Raw genomic sequence first — 20713 nt, 5'->3', positions numbered from 1 at the left:
GATGGGTCAGGACTCAAGGAGGTGATTTGGCTGCAGGGGTGATGCATGGATGACCATCTAGGGTTTGTGGCTTGGTGTTAATGGCCAGGTTTTCAGTGGACAGATCATGGCAAAGGACATCTATCAACCGGGAATGAAGCAGGTGATAACAGCTTTGCGGTTACAGGAGGCTTATCCAGCTTGGAGCAAGACCTTACAAAATTCAGGTGACAAAATTCAGCCTTCTGGAAAAGAGTGCTAAAAAGCCCCGGGTTGAAGGTCGAAGCCCCAGCTAGGCTGGTGGGCTTCAGAGAGTGGCTGGGATCTGGGTATGGGCTATATATGGAATCAGGACGCTGAGGGAGAAATCCAGCCCTGTGGCCTGGCGAAATGTGCAGAAGGAAGGCCAATGTGATTCACAGATAATACCAGCCTTGGGGCAGCAGACCTAGTTTCAGCCTGTCACCTGTTGGCCTGGTGAGAGAATCATTGGTCAGAGCTGAAGCAGAGGTAAGGAGATCTTTAAGCCTATTAAACCTAGAGAATGCAGGCAGTGGAATGATTCATATTCAGGAGTTGCTGTTAAAGTGGTGACCACATGTTAACAATCGTTAATATTCTTGTGGATTACATAGAAATGAGTGTATATTTGAAACTCTTTGCCAGGTAGTATAGACATCCGAGTTGATATACCAGGAAACAATGGAATTAAATATGAGAGAAGCACTCAGACTTAAGAGGGGACGTATGAAAATGATTATACCGTAGGTAAAATGGATAGTGCAGAAAAGGCTGACTGGGAATTTATTTTTGTAAGTTGCGATCATCTGAAGCAAGGGCAGAGTCTGTTAAACACCATGGCAATAATCTAAAGCTAGGTTATAATTCAGACCATGAGAAACCATGCGTTATTAGGCAGGTTCCTTTGCTTTTTGACAGTTTCTCCATCCCTGAAAATATCCAGCACCTTCTCTCCCCAAGAAACAAGAACCAAAAATGTATGACTAGTCGCAATAATAAAATTCCAAGGGAGAATGCAAGACGATGTTAAATGAACCAGCCAACCTCCTCCCGCTAACCTTGGTACCTTTAGTCTGTCAAAACCAGCCTGCACAATCACATTTCCTTTTCAGTCTTCTTTATTCTAATTCATCACAGGACAGGACTGACCCTGGATTTGTATTTGCACACAGGTTATCTTTAGATTGGCTTTACCTTGATGACCTGACGCTGCCTCTGCCATAATCCAGTTACTCAGGGGAATATCAATTAAGGCCCTCAATCACGCTAATTAGAATGTCTTTTAAGTGTTGCCCTAGGAATTCAGCAGCGTATACACAGGCATATTGGGAAAATCTAGAGGTGTGAGTTTTGTTTTGTTTTCATAGCCAAAAGCAATTTGGGAGGAAGAGTGCTTTAGCATAGCTGAGTATTGGAGCTGAAGTTACTGTGCCCTGAATCTGCAATGAAATATCTAGTTGTTCTCCACTGACAATGATTAATGCAGAATTATTAATTACTTTTATTAATGAGTTGGATGAGGACATAGGTGGCGTGCTGATCAAGTTTATAGATGACACAAAGCTAGGAGTTAAACAAGTATTTCGATGGCAAGCTCAGGAGGCAAAATGATTTCAAGACAGAATTTAGTGGCAATCCATCCAATACAAGCCCAGAAGAAACGATCTCCAGAAGGCACAATTCGACAATCACATCAGTCTTCTAATCGGAAACCTTCAGTGGGTCCCTATTTTCTGTTCAAATTAAATCCCAAGTCCTTTGCTATTCAGGGCCTTGCCACATTCGATCCTACTACGGCCTGCCTTCCAACAAAGTCTTCTATAGTTCTTGTACTAATACCCTGTGCTTGAGCCAAACTGAATTATTTACAGACTATTTCCTTTTTATGTCCCATGCTTTGCCTATCTCTGAACATTATTACCCACGGAGTTTCTTTTCCCCACTTTCCTTCTGCTTCAATTCAGTTCTTGCTCACTCAAAAGCTACCTCTTGTACTTAGTCTTCTTTGATTGCCTAGGTTGGAATAATCTTTCTTTTGCTGATCTTCAATAACACTTATCTGTTCCTCTCTGTGTTTATCACTGTTTACTTTGTATAGTCATTATTTTTGTACCCATTTTAAGTCTCTGCTAGGCCTTCTTAGTGCTATAGCTTCTGTCTGAGAAATCTTTGCATATCTTATAGTGCCTCTGCATGTGTCTTCTTCATAGTTGATGATGATGAAGTGGTCTATCTCCTCTCCTGGGGAGAATTGCCTTTAGAGGAGGCTCTACCTCTTGCTCACCAGAGGCCCCGGCAATTGTATCAAAGAGACTTGTAAACAGAAAGTGCTTCACACATGTTTCATTGACTAAATGAATGACTGATAGAAGAGTTCCTTAAGTTAACAGTGTAAGTGTTGGAAGACAATGGTGGTGGTTAAGAAAGAAACCTTTAATCTCTGAGATAAAAATGGTTGTTTAGGATATAATAAACTCACTCGTAACTTTTTTTTAAAAGATTTATTTATTTATTTGAGAGAGAGAGTACATGAGAGGGGGGAGGGTCAGAGGGAGAAGCAGGCTCCCTGCTCAGCAAGGAGCCTGATGTGGGACTCGATTCCAGGACTCCAGGATCATGACCTGAGCCGAAGGCAGTTGCTTAACCAACTGAGCCACCCAGGCGCCCTCACTTTTAACTTTTGAACAGTCATGCTAAAGAAGGAAGCACAAATATGAACTAGAGATTTGTGGTGATGTGTGGGCAAGAGAGGTGAATGCTGTTGGAAACTTGCATTGTCCTTTAAAGTGACGATGGACTCTGGATTGCTTAGGCAGTACCAGTTTATACCTTTTGTTTCAGGGGCACCCTCTTCCAGGTGTCTCATTTTAAGTGCTATTATTTGGCCACCCTATTTATCAAATACCTCTTTGCACTTTTCAAGATGGTGGGTCCTTTTGGTGGTGAAACTTGTGCCATGGGCTTATGTTGGCCAGAGGTGGGTACAAATCTCATCTCTGGCACTTAACTAGAAACGTGATCAGGACAAGTTACCAAGACCTCTGTAAGCACTCTTATGTGGCTGCTGTGTTCAAAACAGCGACAATCTTGAATATGGAATTTTTCAGTAATATCCACGTGTCAGTATTTATAACCTTATCAAGATTTTGTCAGGGGGAAGATATGTCTAGGGCAGTAGGGAAATAAATATTTCACAGAGTTGTTAAATCTCTAGATCTTCCGTATTAGAGATCACACAACCAAATGTAAGGACAGAGTTCTTGCTAGTTGGCTGTTTCAGCTAGTTATCAATAGAAAGGCTAACGGTCACAAAAATTAGACTCCAGCCTCAACATTTGTCTCTTCCAGGGAGAAGAGGAGAGCAGGCACAGCAGAGCATGAGGTTTAGGTATTTCCCTTTACTCTAAATTCAGAGTGTGGCGGACTATAGACCAAGTCTGCATCCAGGATTTCTAGACCTTCTATTCATCACTAAGAAGGAGAAGTGTCTGGATCATAAAATATTTCCAATTGGGAACAAACCACAAGAATGCTAAGGAGGGGAAGAAGATCAAATTTATCTGCCAGAAATGTGACTCCTGGTGAAAAAAATCAAGAGGAATATTTTTCTTAAGGAGGCAGTTGTAGTTGAATGATAAAGAGAGAGTTCTGGAGCCTGACTGCTGGAACTTAATCATTATTCTCCCACTTTCTAGGCAAAAGATGTTGGTTATGTTATTTAAACTTGTCTCAGTTTCCATATCTGTAATATGGGTATTAAAAAAAAAAACCAGTCTTATTGGTCGGTTCCTGCAATTAAATCTGTTAATATTGTAAACATGTTAGAACAGTTTCTTGTCCATCGTTAGCTTGTGTATGCAGTAATTATTACTTAAGCTCTTGAGAGTGGTAAGTACTCTCCCTTAACTTTGTATTTATGTTGACAGGATGGGACTTTTGTGGTGTGTGATGAGTCTCTACTTCTATGGGATCCTTCAAAGTGATGCCTCAGGTAAGCGAATAGCTTTTGACAATCTATTAAAATATGAATTACCTATAACATGTTAATTCTTTCTGAAAAATGAGTTAAGACTACATGATGTTTATATCCATTGTCTTCTGTGGTAGCACAGAATCATAGATGTGACAGAATCATAGAATTTTGGTGATGATACCTCTAGTCTTCAGGGGACACTCTGTACTTGGTTGGGGCAGTGGCCTGGTATGTATAAATACAGGAATTTTCCATCACCTTCACATCCAGACCATCTAGAATCCTGCTTCTCTCCCTTTACCTCAGGTCTACAGTGACGGTAGCGTAACTCTGTTTTCCAAACTTCAGCCAGTGGTGGAGGAAGCATTGAGGCTAATAGTCCATTAAGATCTTTTAAGAACAAATGAATAATGATGGGTTTCTGTCATACTGCTTCTTTCTAGGAGAGAAGGGACCTACCATTAGGCTCTTTTTTTTTTTTTTTTTTCCTTTGGTTGTTGCTTCTTAAGAGAAACCAGCCAAAGCTTGAGTTTGAATAACCAAATTCAGTCATCATGGGTCTGGATCATATGAAATCAGAGTCACAAGGGATTTGAAAATCCATCTTTTCAGAGCTCCTCTCATCTCTAGAATTACTGCTCAGAACCAGTCTGTGGTAACTGCCTAGTGATCACCTATCTAATTGCAGTCCATATGTCTTTGGACTGACCAAGTTCTTAGAAAGTTTTTAGTGCATATAATTGAAATTTATTTTTTGTCATTTCCACATTTCTCCAGTTCAACTGCTTGATTTTTAGTAGAAAATACTCAGTCCAGTGGTTCTCTAATTTTAATTCAGGGAACCTAGATATCTTTGAAAAAGCTTCTCATGTATAATTCCCCTGAAGACCACAGACGATACTTTAAATATCATTACTTTAATTCCTCTTCTGTATGAGAGGTCTTCAGAAATGTTAAAATAGTGACGGTATAGCCATGACCATGTTTTCTGATATATGTCTTCAGTTGTTCTTCACATGGCACGGATTGGAGCCCTCTCATCCTGATTATCCTTTCTGGGTATGTTTCAGTTTTTCTATACCACCTAAATACCATTTTATTGCTTTAAGTGGTAAAGACCAAAAATAACACTAAAGGAGAGGTATAGCTAGGACAGAGTACAGCTCAAAGCTGAGAGAAGTGGAGAGAACTTCCAACCTTGTTGGCCCTTTTCGCAAGGAAAGCATATTTCCTAATCTGGGCTGGTGTTCAGCTGAGATGTACTCGGGCACAGATCTCCTGGCTATTTAGACCAGCGTCCGTCCTGCTTGACCGAGTGTCCCATCTGACTGGTCAGTGACGGTGATGTCCTGATTTTTAAATATGTTAAATATAACCCCTGATTATTATTAGTTCTTATTTGATTTAGTTCAGTGCTTGAATATTATCTGCTTACAGAGGCCTGATTTAATTAACTGCCTTAGCTAAAATAACCCCCCTGATCACACATCTCTGTATCCACCTGTAGTTTCCCTCCTGACACTCATCATTTCTTGACATTATATTAACTTTCTCTCATCTCCTCCTCCCCTGCTTTTCCTTCTTTCTGTTCTTTTTCCTTCCCGTCTTCCCCCTCTCCCTTCTTTCTTTCTCTCTCTTTCCTTCCTTCCCTTTCTCCTTCCCTCCCTATTTCGCTGCTTGTAAACTGTCCAAGGACAGGGACTTATCCTCTTTGTTACACAAATACTTAGAATAATGATTGGCACGTAGACACATAGTAGGCGCACGCTCACTCTCTCTCTCTCTCTCTCTCTATATATATATATATTATAAATGGATGGATATATATATGCATACATATTATATATATTATATATAATATGTATTATAAATATAATATATATAATAAGTGGGTGGAAAAAATCCCTTCACTTCCCTTTTTGCCAAAATTGGCCAATTTTATAATGGGACTTGTTTGGATTCATACCAGTAATTCATCAGTGTAGTTTTATGTCCTGCCTTACCTTGAAGGAAAAGGGAGAGGTGACCATGTTATGCTTGTTGAGAGATCAGTGACATCCCAGAAGTTTCTGGGTGCTAGCGTCTCCCCAGCAATCCTGGCAATGTTGCCTTTCTGAATGACCTTTACTGTAATCCATCCAAGGAGGTCCCCTGCCCCCACCCCAAATGCTATTGGAAAGTGAGCTTTTCTACCCAGGAACTGTGACTCATAATTCTGCCAGGGAAGCTGACTTCTTGAATAAGATAAGTTCTCATACCAGCCCCATTCAGTCACCATGGGAGCAGGAAACATGTTGTAATCCCCTCGGCCCATCTGGCACATGCTCATTTGCCTTCCTTATGAAAAGGTATATTGTGTCTGTGTCAGTGATGCACTTCCTAGTTGGAGGAAGAGGAACAAAAAGGAAGTGTTGTTGACAAAAATAAAAGGGACGACTAACTCTGGGCTACGAGGGGACAGAAGGGACCATTGCACATTTTGAGGGAATCAATGAACCTCTCGTGCATCAAGGTATCACTTCTTACAATGATATAGATGCTGGCAGACTCGTTGGCCTTTCATGAAGTTCTTCCTGTGCTTCAGGTACCCATCTTAGTGGAATCACAGAGTGATGTGAAGAACAAAGGAGAAATAACCAGAAAACCCTAAAGCACTGTACATGCATATATTAGTAGGTATTTTGTCTGGTTGTTCTGGGCCTTTCTATGTAGACCCTTCTCCTAAGAGAAGCCCCACATTTAAAAAAGAAGCCATATGAACATAAGAGCTTTAGTTCCATGCATTTTTTTAATTTAATTTTTTTTTTTTTTTTTTTTTTTTTTTTGAGAGGAGGGTGTAAATAATAGCATGTGCATGAGTGGGGATGGGGGGTGGGGGGGCAGAGAAAAGAGGGTGAGGGAGAAAGAGAATGAAGCAGACTCCCCACAGAGTGCAGAGCCCAATGCAGGGCTCGATCTCCCAACCCTGAGATCATGACCTGAGCCAAAATCAAGAGTCAGCCACTCAACCAACTAAGCCACCCAGGCGCCCCCCCCCATGCAGTGTGTTTTAAGTGCAGTGAACTGGACTTTAAGGCACAGACTTCTGACTCCAGAACACAGTCTTTCTTGTAGCAGTACTGTGATTTCCTTTTTTGTTCAGGAAAGTGGGAGCAACCTTTTCATCTCAGGTGGCCATAAAGGCAAATACTTAAAAGCAAGCATTTACTTTTAAGGAATTAAAGCTTGGATAATTATAATGGTGATAATATAATTACAATGTGGTAGTTATAATGGTAATAATAAAGCTTCCTTCCCTGAGAAAGCACTTTGAATTTTCGATTTCATTTGACTCTGACACTCAAACGAACCCCATTTTGGGGAAAAGAAAATTAGGATCAGAGTGGTTAAGTGAATTACCACAAGTCACACAGCTAACACACAACATAACTGTGACTTCAACTAGTTCCTCTGTTCTCAAGATGCATGCTATTTTAGCTAAATATACTCCCGCTGGACTCCATTAGGATATACACAATTTTTTTTTTTAAAGATTAAGATTCAAGGGGTCATAGGTTAAAGAACCATTCAGTAATAGATTTCTGTGCTTTTTAGATAAGAAGTATCTTCCCTCCCAATTCCCCTCCTTAGGTGGTTTCTTCAGGAGGAAAATCACTGTAATGTAAGCTCAAAATTCAATATCCCCATTTTTGCTTGTTGTAAATTGAACATTTCCAATGCTAAACTCAAAGAAGTTCTGCTTTGCAAGAATTCCAAAAGGAAACTTAACTTGTCACACATTTCTCCTGTGGTGTGTTCCATTGGCAGCATGTTAGAAAGTTGAAGTGTTAAAACTGCCTTTAGCGTAGAAAAAATATTTGCAACTTGTGATTCCAAGTCAGGGAGAGGGTGAGAATGGCACCATACATAATATGTTGAATTAAAAAAAATATTACCATATCAAAAGTATTTATTACAGAGACCACGTTAAAAAGAGCAATGGATTTTCTCTCCCAAGCGCACACACACAGATCTTTGAATATAGCTTTTTATTTCAAAGTCAACAAACAGTTGACCATGCGCCAGGTACAGGGTTAGATTTCACACACATTATCATTAATGTCACAGAAGATGCTGGGTGCTGGGGATGGGGGGAGTGGGTAGAGAGTCTTACACACATTTATAGTTCAGGAAAAGAAGAGCCAGGGAAGTGACCTAAGTGAACAGTGCTCATGGTGGCATGTCTGATAGAGCTAGGTTTTGAAGGCTACCTCAATTCCAAAAACAGAGCTCTTTCCTTTAAACCACATTGCCTTCTTTTAGGACTTTGTTCTGCTAATAGCGGTAAGATCCCATGATTTCATTTCTATTAATTTTGAGGAATTTGCAGAGGGTGGAAATAATCTTTTGGCTTATCAAAAGTGAATAACACTATGCAAAATAAATAAGTAAAAACACTGGCTTATCAAGAGTCATTGCTTAAAGTTCTGACTGTTTCACTTTACGAGTGTTTAATGACATTAGAGAAGTCATTTAATCACTCCTGGTCACTGTGACCTTATCTATAAACCCAACCAACCAACCAACAATAGCAAAGCTCTGGTCAATTCTGCTTTCTTGCATTTTTATTCAAGAGCATTATGGTCATTATTATATATTGTGAACATACATGGTGTACACTCCTCCTATTATTTAGTTAAGCAATTTCTAATGACAAGTGTTTGTCTTACAATGGTTTTACCTTAGTCTAAAGATTGTGTGTTTGACAGTTTTATATTACAGAATCCAGGGTAAATAAGGGAAGGCTCTTATGGAAGTATCTTCCAGTCAAGTTTGACAGAAAGAAGAGAAAATAAGTACCAAAAAGAATGCCATGATAGAGGAGAGAACATTACTAGCCTTGTAGGGAGGTGTTGGAGAACACATCTCAATCAAAGAACAAATGCTCTTTTCTAGGAGAAAATACATCTCTTATTTGGGAATGGAACAGTGCAGTGTGACTAAGGGATGGCATGAGGGTATTTAGAAGCCAAGCTGGGAGGGTAGGTTGGGGACAGTTTGTGGAAGACAGGAATCCCTCCAGGTAAAGAGGATATTTGTGTTTAATATATTTTAGATATAGTTGGCTAGTTCTTTTTTCTTTTTTTCTTTTGCCTTAACTTTTGTAAGGGCTTATAATATTTCTGATGCTATGTTTTGGTTCTTTGGTTAGGATTCAATTTGTTGCTAGCCCCAGTGGCCTCATATTATTTGAATATGCTTTTTGAAAAACTCCATACTTAGTGGAGTTAGATATACTTGTGACATTCAGTCCTGTCTCTGTTGCCCATGGCTGGTCATCCTGAACACACTTCATTTCTATGCAATTTAGTTCAAACATTTTGAGAATGTCTGAAGAATACAGTTTCATTTTATTCTTAGACTAAAGGTCATTGGAATTACAACATTTCACCCTAGTGGCCTTTATTTATTTTTTTTAGGGGAGTGATAAACGTCACGGCTTCATTTGGCCACATTAAAGGCCATACTTGGTCCCAACCCCCGCCCCCCACCTGTCCCCAAGCCGAATTTTACATTTTTACCACTTTATGAGACCAGCAGTCATCCTAGTGTCCTTTAAAAGCTGCCTCTTGGGAACAGATATCGTCACTCTTTCTTTCTTTCTTTTTTCCTTTTTTCTTTCTTTCTTTCTTTCTTTCTTTCTTTCTTTCTTTCTTTCTTTCTTTCTTTTTTCCTTTTTTCTTTCTTTCTTTCTTTTTCTTTTTCTTTCTTTCTTTCTTTCTTTCTTTCTTTCTTTCTTTCTTTCTTTCCTTCCTTCCTTCCTTCCTTCCTTCCTTCCTTCCTTCCTCCTTCCTTCCTTCCTTCCTTCCTTCCTTCCTTCCTTCCTTCCTTCCTTCCTTTCGTATTTTAAAACACACCGATGCTGATTTTTTAAGTTACTTATGCTTCCCAAAAGTGGATATTCTGTAGCCTGATTAAAAAGAGGTTTGAGTACCACGATTTATTGATCTGATGCTGACTTTGCAAATATAAACTCTCCTGAACAGCTTCTTGTATCACAATGATAATTCTATGTTTAGAAAAATGACCTGATTCTTCCTTTACATGGCTATATTAGTTAAGAGAAACCAGGATTTGTGCATGGAATACATTTCGTGTATAGGGTTATAGGTGACAATGTCTGGTTTTTGAGAATTCATTCAGGTTTAAATCACCTTTGTTTCTACGTTCCCCCCGCCCCTACACCAGAATATTTGTTTCTGCCTTATTGAGATGAGCTTTATAAAACCAGATCACTGTCTTGATGATCAGTGACTTAGTCCTGGGCCAATTCTCACCTATTTTTATTCCACTTAAAATGTCTTTTCTCCTCAGCTGATTAACTTCCTTAGAAAATAATATAATATATCCATCCTCAAGATAAAAACACAATGATTGCTTTATTTTTAAATCCACTAAGGGCTAGTGTCTCTCATTATTAATTTTTGAGGGACAAAGAGAAAATGAATCCATTTTACAAATAATCTGGGAACCTCAGTCAATAACTTCAAGTACCTGTTATTGAAACCTATAAAAGCTGATATAGAGAATCGCCTTTGTCTTTCTCTCTTTTAGAGGCAGTAGGAACAACGATAATACAAGATGGCTGAGAAGATGAGAAAAAACAGATCAAATAATCATACCCTCAATAACCTAGACTTGGCTGAGCTGTGTAGTTTCATGAATTTTATTTCTCTTTCTGCCAACAAAATCAAAACTTTTGGAATAGCTGTACATTATTGAGAAAGAAATATCATTTTCCTACAGTGTTTGTAGAGTCTGGACTAATAATAGTTTAAGGCTCTTTGTTCAGCAGTCCTTTGTTTTGTTTTGTTTCTTTTTGAGATGCTTTCATTTTTTTCAACTGCTCCTTGACATAGGCAGGAGTATACACTTTGATATGTACATCAAGGTACTGATGTTTGCATTTTGCCTTAACTTATATAACAGAACGTTGTGGTCCCTTTAAAGTTTGGGCTTGCCATGCCAGCAAGAGGGAACAAGTGAAAAGTATTTGCCGACTATGCTTCCCAGTGGAACTTGGGGGGCCTGCACCATAAATGTAGATGCTCGAAAGGAATAGAAAGAGAATGCATCCTTCAGTCCCTAATGGCTTTTCTATGTAAATATAATTCTTTCTTAATATTATATTGTGAGTTTTGATTACTAATTACTTAAACTTGCATGCAAGTATAACCATAGTTGAAATATAGGACTGTATTATTGTTAAAGCAAACACAGATATACAAATTGTTCCCAAGTGGATCTCAACCATTATTAACCATTATTTACTATAGCATTGTCTGTCCTTTTTTTACTTTGGGGGGAAACTTTTAATCGCTCACCCTGGACTTGTTTGCTGTTTAAACACATTATTCCTAATAGCATAAATTGATGTGTGTGAGTTAACTTTGTTCTTTAGATCCTTTGTGAGTTCAGACCACCCCCAAATGTTGCTTGATGAACTAATTTCTGCTTTTCAGAGAGAAAACATTAATTTTATCTTCATATTTTCTAACTTGCTTTGGACTTTTTGATCTGTCTGGTCCCCTAGGGAAAATTGATTTTCTCTTATGCAAGACTTTTTTGACATCTATGGCTTGATTCTAAATGCCTCTTCAGCACTTTTACTGTCCACTCAAGGTAAAGGACGATGAAGAGAAGGAGCAGGGAGGGGGGCAGAAAAGAAAGGGAAGTGGAGAGAGAGAATAGACACAGATAGAGACAGAAAGACTGAGAGAAAGGGGAGAGAGCGAAAGGGAGAGAGGGAGACAGGAAGGAGGAGGAGGAGAGAGAGTTAGAGATACAAAGAGAGAGAGAGAGATACAGAGTTAGGCTTCCCACAGAGGGACTCGCTGGATTTGATACAAAACTAGGTATATATTTTTTTCAGATCATTAAAAAATTTTTTTTTATTACCACACTTAAGTACCGCCCCCCCACCCCAAGCTTTATATTGGATGGCATTCTTTTTGAATATTTCATTTTTTTTCCTAGGTTTTTACATTTTTAAAATTTTTTTACATTCTAACTCTCTCCTCCCTAATGTGTTAAAATGAGGAGAACAAATAAGAAGCCTTAAATATTATAGAAATGCCCTCAAATCTAGTCCCCTCCAGCCATGAGAGCCATCAACATGTCCCAGGGTAATGTTTGGTCAACCAAATATTTTGCGCAATACTTTTATTCTGAAGGAAGTATACAGCAGACATGGTAGAAGCAAAGAGCTGCATGTGGCCTTCACGATAATGAAGAGGAGGCAGCAGGCAAGAATGTCCGACTCTGTAGCCCCCTTTGCACTCTGCATTCATAAAGTGTAAGGCAGAAACAATCTGCTGTTGTTTACACTTGACACTGAGCTGTAACACGTCTTTCCTCGTGGCAGTGTATTGCTTGAGGCTCGGCAGCAACGCAGCTTGTATTCAGGTTTAGGAGGAAGGTGTAGCTTTGGAGAATGATGAAATCATGGAAATTGTGAATAGAACAGTTAGTAAGTGGAAGTGTTGGAGGAGTCGCTCCCACTGCATGCAGTGTTCTTAGTGAGATACTTAGCGAGGGGGATTTCAGAAAGAACATGAAGCGGGGTCTCTGTTCCTGCAAACTCTTAGATAGCTCACCTTTATTACTCTAAATATCCTGTTATTAAAAGGGTTCTTTCTCTCATCTACAATGCAGTGGTAATTCATGTTGGTAATAATAGTCATGAAGCATTGCACACTATTGAATTTTTTTAATCACTAAAGGAAGATCATGTTAAGCTAAGAATGGCTTTAAATCTCTTTTATTCTAATTCTCTGTAAATTGGTAATAACTATATAGTGGAGTGTGTGTGTGTAATAGAAGAGAAGGAAGGTGAGGGAAATCACATTAAATGAACCAGGGGATGATTATATATATAATATTACATAAATTTTTAAACAGCCCCATTAGATAGAGATAGGCATTTTCATTTACTTACCAGTAAGGAACTCCAGATTCAGAAAAGTGAATTTGAAAAGTTAACTTAATAACTTACTATAGCTATTAAATTGGGACAACTTGTATACCTGTTTGACTTTATTTTTTTCTTCTAAATATTTTTATTTATTTATTTTTTAATACCTCTATGTTTTTTTTAAAGATTTTATTTATTTATTTGACAGAGAGAGAGATAGTGAGAGCAGGAACGCAAGCAGGGGGAGCAGGAGAGGGAGAAGCAGGCTTCCCGCGGAGCAGGGAGCCCAATGTGGGGCTCGAACCCAGGACCCTGGGATCATGACCTGAGCCAAAGGCAGACGCTTAACAATTGAGCCACCTAGGCGGCTGCCTCTATGTTTTTTTTTTTTTGAAATTTTTAATTTTATTATGTTATGTTAGTCACCATACAGTATATCATTAGTTTTTGATGTAGTGTTCCATGATTCATTGTTTGCGTATAACACCCAGTGCTCCATGCAGTACGTGCCCTCCTTAATACCCATCACCGGGCTACCCTATCCCCCACCCCCCTCCCCTCTGAAACCCTCAGTTTGTTTCCTGTAGTCCATGGTCTCTCATGGTTCGTCTTCCCCTCTGATATCCCCCCTTCATTTTTCCCTTCCTTCTCCTAATGTCCTCCATGCTATTTCTTATGTTCCACATATAAGGGAAACCATATAATAATTGTCTTTCTCTGCTTGACTTATTTCATTTAGCATAATCCCCTCCAGATCCATCAATGTCAATGCAAATGGTGGGTATTCATCCTTTCTGATGGCTGAGTAATATTCCATTGTATATATGGACCAAGTTAACTTAATAACTTATTATAGCTATTAAATGGGACAACTTGTATACCTGTTTGACTTTAAAACACATGCATGCTATTTGTGCTATACCATGTTGCCCCTAAATTCTTTACAGTTAAAACTCTTGGCTTTTGAAATATGCCAACCACAGCTGTCTGTCACTAATTGATGATATGGAACACACACATTTGAAAAGAAACATTCAACCAGTTAAAAAAAGAAACTGAACATAGGATGTGATTTTTCATGTTGCAGATCCTATTTTAAATTGATTTGCTCCAAGCTTCCTGAAACATACACAGTGTACTGCCATTGCATATGTTCAGATTATATACATGTTCCCAAGGTTATAAAAATTTTTCTAAAGGAAACAAAGTGAGGGTTGCTGGAGTGGTGGGGGAGGGAGGGATGGGGTGGCTGGGTGATAGACATTGGGGAGGGTATGTGCTATGGTGAGCGCTGTGAATTGTGTAAGACTGATGAATCACAGACCTGTACCTCTGAAACAAATAATACAGTATATGTTCAAAAAAAAAAAAGGAGAGAAGGTAGTAGGCAGGGAAAAATGAAGGGGGGGGATCAGAGGGGGAGATGAACCATGAGATACTATGGACTCTGAGAAACAAACTGAGGGTTCTAGAGGGGAGGGGGTAGGGGGGTGGGCTAGCCTGGTGATGGGTATTAAAGAGGGCACATGTTGAATAGAGCACTGGGTGTTATACACAAGCAATGAATCATGGAACACTACATCAAAAACTAATGATTTAATGTATGATGATTAACATAACATAATAAAATAAAATTAAAAAAATTCTTTTTCTAAAGGAAAGAGCAGTTCTAAACAAGATTACAGATGGATGAACGAATGGTGGTTCAGTGCAGATGCAGTGGGTTTGAGTGGAGCGGGAAGCCATTACCTTTAGTATGCTGCAAGATTGCTTTGGGATTATTCATTTGGCTTCCCATGTGGCTAACTCAGAGATACTAACTGTGGCTCTCTAGCTTTTCCTTCTTACCCAACTACAGCAGGCTCTGTCCTTCCTCCTAGGTGTTTAGGGACTTAGTAAATGATGTTTACATGTGGCTTCAAGAGTTTTTTGGTACCCACCTGTATAAAACTCTAGAAGATTCTTTTCAGTCTAAAAATACCAGATTTTTTTTTTTTCTGCTAGACTTTGGCAGTGATTGGGTGTGAATTTTGAAATTTGATGATGGTTTCACTCCAAGTTCCATTTTATTCCTGATGGAGCTGGAATGTTTTATCTTTTTCAGAAACTGTTACTGTTTGTGTGTGTGTGTGTGTGTGTGTGAGTGTGTGTGTGTGTGTCAACAAAACAGCCAGAATAATTGTTACCTAGATTCAGCAAGTGCACAGAAAATTGGGCTGGGGGCATTATCACCAATCCATACATAGATATGTCATTTCACTCACTGTAAACTCTCCAGAATTGAATGCCCGAATTTTTTTTTTCAGGTTTAATGCACAAATCCCTTTCAGTCTCAGGGAAATCAATATTTTTCATAGGTTAGTTATCCATATTAAAGCACGCAATACTTTAATCACAGAAGGATGGTAAGCATTCCCCTCTTCGGTTGAGAATGCACCTTTGTGATTTAAAAGGAACAAGACACAGGTCTATAGAAACTTTCTACTTGGAAAAGCTGGTTTTTCATGATTAGATGTGAAACCCAGCACCATAGATGTTTCCTGGGTGCCTGTTATGTGCAAAACTTTGTACCACAGGGAAGATAAAGATGAGTAAGACACTTTGCATTCATTCATTCATAGTGTATGGATATGTGCTAGATGCTGTGCTTGCCTATATTTATTTGTAAATAAGACAGAAATGATCTCTGTTCTCATGGAGCTTACAGTCTTGGGGAGAGTATGGGACAAAAGAAAATAAGTAAATAAACACATTAAAAAAAAACTCTTCTGTGAAGATTATCTATAGGGCATTACATTGATGAAAAGTAATGGGACAGTGCTCGCTTTGTTAGGTGGTGAGGGAATATCCACTTGAGCGAATGATGTTCTCTTGAAAATTAAATGATGAGAAAGAACCACTATGCAAAGCAAAGAGAAGGCAGTGAGATGGCATCTGTGAAGACCCTGAGCTCTGAGCATCATGATGCCAGTTGTTGCTACAGTGGCAAGAACTAGGGGGAAAGGGACATGAGCTGATGAGGAAAGGGTGGGCAGGATCCAGTGCATATTAAGGGTGCCGTTACATTTGCCTTGGCTGCAGCAAAAAGTCATTGAAAGGATTTGAGCTGGTCCCTGACATTATCTAGTTTTTACATGTTCGTGCTAGCTGCTATGTGGGAAATAGATTGGAGATTTCACTTTCTCTCAGTATAGTGGACAGGGTCTCCTAAACAACCCGTATGCTGTAAAGCAACTAGAAATGCTGCATTTAAAAATAAATGTCTTTTGTGCAAGACTGTTGAATCACAGATCCGTACTTCTGAAACAAATAATGCAACATATGTTAAGAACAAAGGAAAAGAAGAAGATAGCAGGAGGGGAAGAATGAAGGGGAGTAAGTCAGAGGGGGAGACGAACTATGAGAGAGGATGGACTCTGAAAAACAAACTGAGGGTTCTAGAGGGGAGGAGGGTAGGGGGATGGGTTAGCCTGGTGATGGGTATTAAAGAGGGCACATTCTGCATGGAGCACTGGGTGTTATGCACAAACAATGAATCATGGAACACTACATCAAAAACTAATGATGTAATATATGGTGATTAACATAACAATAAAAAATTTTAAAAAAATAAATGTCTTTTAAATTGAATTGCTGAGTTGGTAAGAAATCCTCAGAGGACAAAACTGAAGTGAAACCAGGAATCTAGCAAAGAAAGGAAGCCAGCTCTGCAACTGGCATCTGCCCAAGGTAGCATCCAGAGGTAGTGCAAAAAGATATATTTAAATGCTGGAACATCTGGATATTTTCTTTAAAAAAAATAGTTACATTCTTACCTTTTGCCTGACCCCCAAATAAATCTCAGTTGAATGAAATATTTAAATGTGAAAAATAAATTAAATCCTAAAAGTACTAGAAGAAAATAATATGCAAACTTTTTCATAATGTTGAAGTAGAGAATGACTTTCTGGGTATATCACTAAAGAAGGTTTGATATATTTGACTACATAAAGATTGACACAATTAGTGTAGCGTTAAAATATCATAAGTTAAAGGACGAATGAAAAATTGGAAAATATGGGACATGGCAAAGGGTTAATGTCATTAAGGAGCTTTTGCACACCAAAAAAATCCTTCCAACATAAAGTAGACTCTATGAAAAATGAGCAAAGATTTTTTTATTGTTATGTTAATCACCATACATTACATCATTAGTTTTTGATGTAGCGTTCCATGATTCATTGTTTGTGCATAACACCCAGTGCTCCACGCAGAACGTGCCCTCCTTAATACCCATCACCAGGCTAACACATCCCCCACCCCCCTCCCCTCTAGAACCCTCAGTTTGTTTTTCAGAGTCCATAGTCTCTCATGGTTGGATTCCCGCTCCGATTTCCCCCCCTTCATTCTTCCCCTCCTGTTATCTTCTTCTTCTTTTTTTTTTAAACATATAATGTATTATTTCTTTCAGAGGTACAGCAAAGATTTTTAACTTGCAGTTCAGGCAGTTCAAAAAAGGTAAAAGCAGATTGGTCATAGTAAAAAGAAGCTCAAGATCATGAGTAAGAAGATATATGCAAATTAAATCAACAATTAGTTATCATTTTTCACCCATTACCTTGGCAATGATTGAAGAGAACAAATCCTACCACCTAGCACTGGTCAGGACATCATGATCTAACGACCAGACATGGTGTTTATTTGCCCTGTGGGCCAGAGCGTACTTGGAACAGGCATTGTGGAGGGCACCGTGGTTATTTGTTCCAAAGAACCAAAGTGCCTCTCTTTGACCTTGTAATGAGCTTTCCACACATAGATCCTAAGGAAATAATCAGAGAAGTGCATCAAGATGTATTCACAACTTCATTTTTCATGCAATTGTTAAAGTGGGTAATATTGGAACATTGTAAAAATATCCATTGGTTGAGGATGCTTTAAATAATTTGTTCTATCAGTAACATGGGAAAATGATTGAGACATTAAAGCATAATTTTGTATCTATTAATATGGAAGTTAGTTTATAATAGATATTTTCTGTTTAAAAACAGGTACCATACAGCAGGACTCATCTGCAAACTTTAAAAACAATGGCACTTTTTTTGGAGCAGGATCACACCAGCTGGCTCATGAGAGTTACTTGTTTAGTTTTCAGGCATTTTGTGAGCTGTTGGTAAATTGTTGGTAGTTTGAAATTGACCATGGTGAGAGTATTTGCCCCATGGAAGTTGATAAACAGACTGTACAAAGCAGGTCCCTCCCACCCCCCAGCTGGTTTACCACACACCCCTGTGGGCGTGTGTGTATGTGTGTATGTGCATATGTGTAGAAAACCTTTGGTAGAATATACCCAAATCTTAACAGTGATTATCTTTAAAAAGTGGAATTATGTTTGAATTTATTTCCACCCTTTTAAAATAATTTTATGTATTATCTGAATATATTACAATCTGATTATATTTATAATTAGAAATAATGAGTAACTTAATTTTTGGAAGAAAGAATGAAGACCTAAACCATTGGAGTTCTCTGGATGGTAACTAAGGAACAATTGCAAGGTATTGTTGGTTAATTAGCTCTTTGTTTCTATCTGTAAATTGGGTTGTTAATAACTTTGCTAGCACAGTGATGATTTCGATATTCATGAAATAACCTTGGTAGATTACTATGGAGATTGGTAAGGGAAAAGAGATATTACTGTTGAGTTTCTGCATTATAACTAGGCTGATATTTGTGTTAGGTATATAATTTCAAGAAAGTAAACATTTAGCCACTCAAACTGTTGGAAGTTGAAATCAGTTAAGTCCACACATCTCTGCTTCAAAGTTTGCTTATGCTCAAAGTTTACCATATGACTCAGCAATTCCCCTTCTAGGTATATACTCAAGAGAAATGAAAACACATACCCATACAAAAACTTATACACAAATGTTCACAGCATTACTTAAAATAGACAAAAAATAAAAACAACTCCCCCAAAATACCTATGTACACTAATTCTTGTCGAGTTTGTCAGCTCATTTAAACATTTCTGTTGATTACAGGCAGTTTTCTGATTTTGTTTTGTTTTTGTTTTTTTAAGTTAACAGTGCTACAGAGTGTACTCAGCCAGGTGTCAATATTTCAACATCTGTGGGCATGATTATACATGTGTTAAACAAATGAGTGTGTCTTCCTTTACCGGTCAGCCGTCCTTCATTTCTCCATGCAATAAACATATGTAGTTTTAGGCTTACAGTATGTACCAGGTACGGTTCACATTGTATCGACTAAATGTGATAGTGGTGAGTGCAATTATATAGTGTTTTATAGTTTTTAAAATGCTTGCATTATTGATAATCAGAATAGCAATAAAGTGTATCATATTTCCGTTTCACAGATGAGGAAGCAGAGACTTGGAGAAGTTAGGAGACTTAACCATAGCCATGCAGATAGTAGACAGAAGAACCAGGACTCCAGCCCTTGTCGTCTAGTGCCAAACCCATTATTCTTTTCCCTGGCAGACATAGGGAATCCCAACTTTTTCACTGCTAAGGACATAATTTATTTCCTATTTTTTTCTAAAGTCACCATGTTTGAAAGCAGTAGAAAACAGTCCTGTTAGCCTTGCCATCACTAGGTCTTAAGCCTAAGTTAAGAACGTATTCATCACCCAAGAAAGAAAATCTGTATCCATTAGCTGCCAATCCCCATCCCTTCTCCCCATTTCCCTCAGCCTCAGGCAACCACTTGTCTCCTTTCTGTCTCTATAGCTCTGCCTACTCCGGGTATTTCATAGAAATGGAATTATATTATATGTGGATTTTTGTAACTGGCTTAGCATAATGTTTTCACTTAGGTTTTCAAAATACATCCGTGTTGTAGCAGGTATCAGTACTTCTTACTTTTCATTGATAAATAATATTCCATTGTTTCTCCATTCATCATTGATGGGCTTTTAGATTGTTTTTATTTTTTGTCTATTATAAACAATGCTGTGAAAATTTGTGTACAAGTTTTTGTATGGGTATGTGTTTTCATTTCTCTTGAGTATATACCTAGAAGGGGAATTGCTGAGTCATATGGTAATTCTATGTTTAACATTTTGAAATACTGCCAAACTATCTTCCATTGCAAAAGCCTTTTTGAAGTTTTGAATAGCAGATGAGTCTCAGGTTGGTGCAATATTTCAGCAACTTTCAGAATGGCTCCTTAAGATAAAACACATTACATCAAAAAAAGATCATGGTGAATTCAGAGGTCTTCCCAAGACTTAGCCCATTACTCTCTGATCCAGAAGAGGAACATCCGAGTATTTTCTTTTTTGTCAGTATAATGAATTTAAAAATCTCATTGCTATGGGAGTTCAGAAAATGTCCTGGGTCAGAAAATGCCCTGAATAATTCACAATATAATGCAGAGAAAAAAAAAAAAAAATTCTGGACTCAAGTCAAATCTTGGCTTCATGTGATTCTCTGTCCTTATCTATAAAATGAAGATGATAATATCACAAAGTTATTATGGAGATACAGTGAGATAACATATTTCAGATTTTTTTTTTGTAATCAGCAAAAGCAAGTAAGTAAGCAGAAACTCAGTTGATGACCTTTAAAACTGACAACACTTGGCATATGGGTAAGCACCAACTGGTTCTCTGTACTAAGAGATCAGGGTTGAGATTTTTACATTCAAAGGTGGGTGTGTGCCCACAAACATACACATTTCCAAATGCAATTAAATCCTTGCCCAGAAAGGTTTCATTTTCTCTAGATGTTTATTTACTTATCAATCTTCTAAGAATTCAAAGGCAAGGGGCACCTGGGTGGCTCAGT

General features: G+C 38.3%; 1 protein-coding gene across 3 annotated transcripts in view; it reads left to right on the top strand.

Moving 5' to 3' along the window:
• The window catches only part of IL1RAP (interleukin 1 receptor accessory protein), a 127517-nt gene that overhangs the window by 40945 nt on the left and 65859 nt on the right, over positions 1 to 20713 (top strand). For all 3 annotated transcript variants that reach the window (XM_073895626.1, XM_025876733.2, XM_073895620.1), the window contains exon 2: positions 3927 to 3991. In XM_073895626.1, coding sequence (XP_073751727.1) covers positions 3928 to 3991 — 64 coding nt within the window. In that variant the 5' untranslated portion in view covers position 3927. The remainder of the gene's footprint in view (positions 1 to 3926; positions 3992 to 20713) is intronic.

This window comes from Callorhinus ursinus, unplaced genomic scaffold (assembly GCF_003265705.2).
Source record: "Callorhinus ursinus isolate GAN/ISIS: 27379988/994484 unplaced genomic scaffold, GSC_fseal_2.0 scaffold1, whole genome shotgun sequence".
Classification (NCBI taxonomy): Eukaryota; Metazoa; Chordata; class Mammalia; order Carnivora; family Otariidae; genus Callorhinus; species Callorhinus ursinus.
This window is presented reverse-complemented; position numbering and strand designations above follow the sequence as displayed.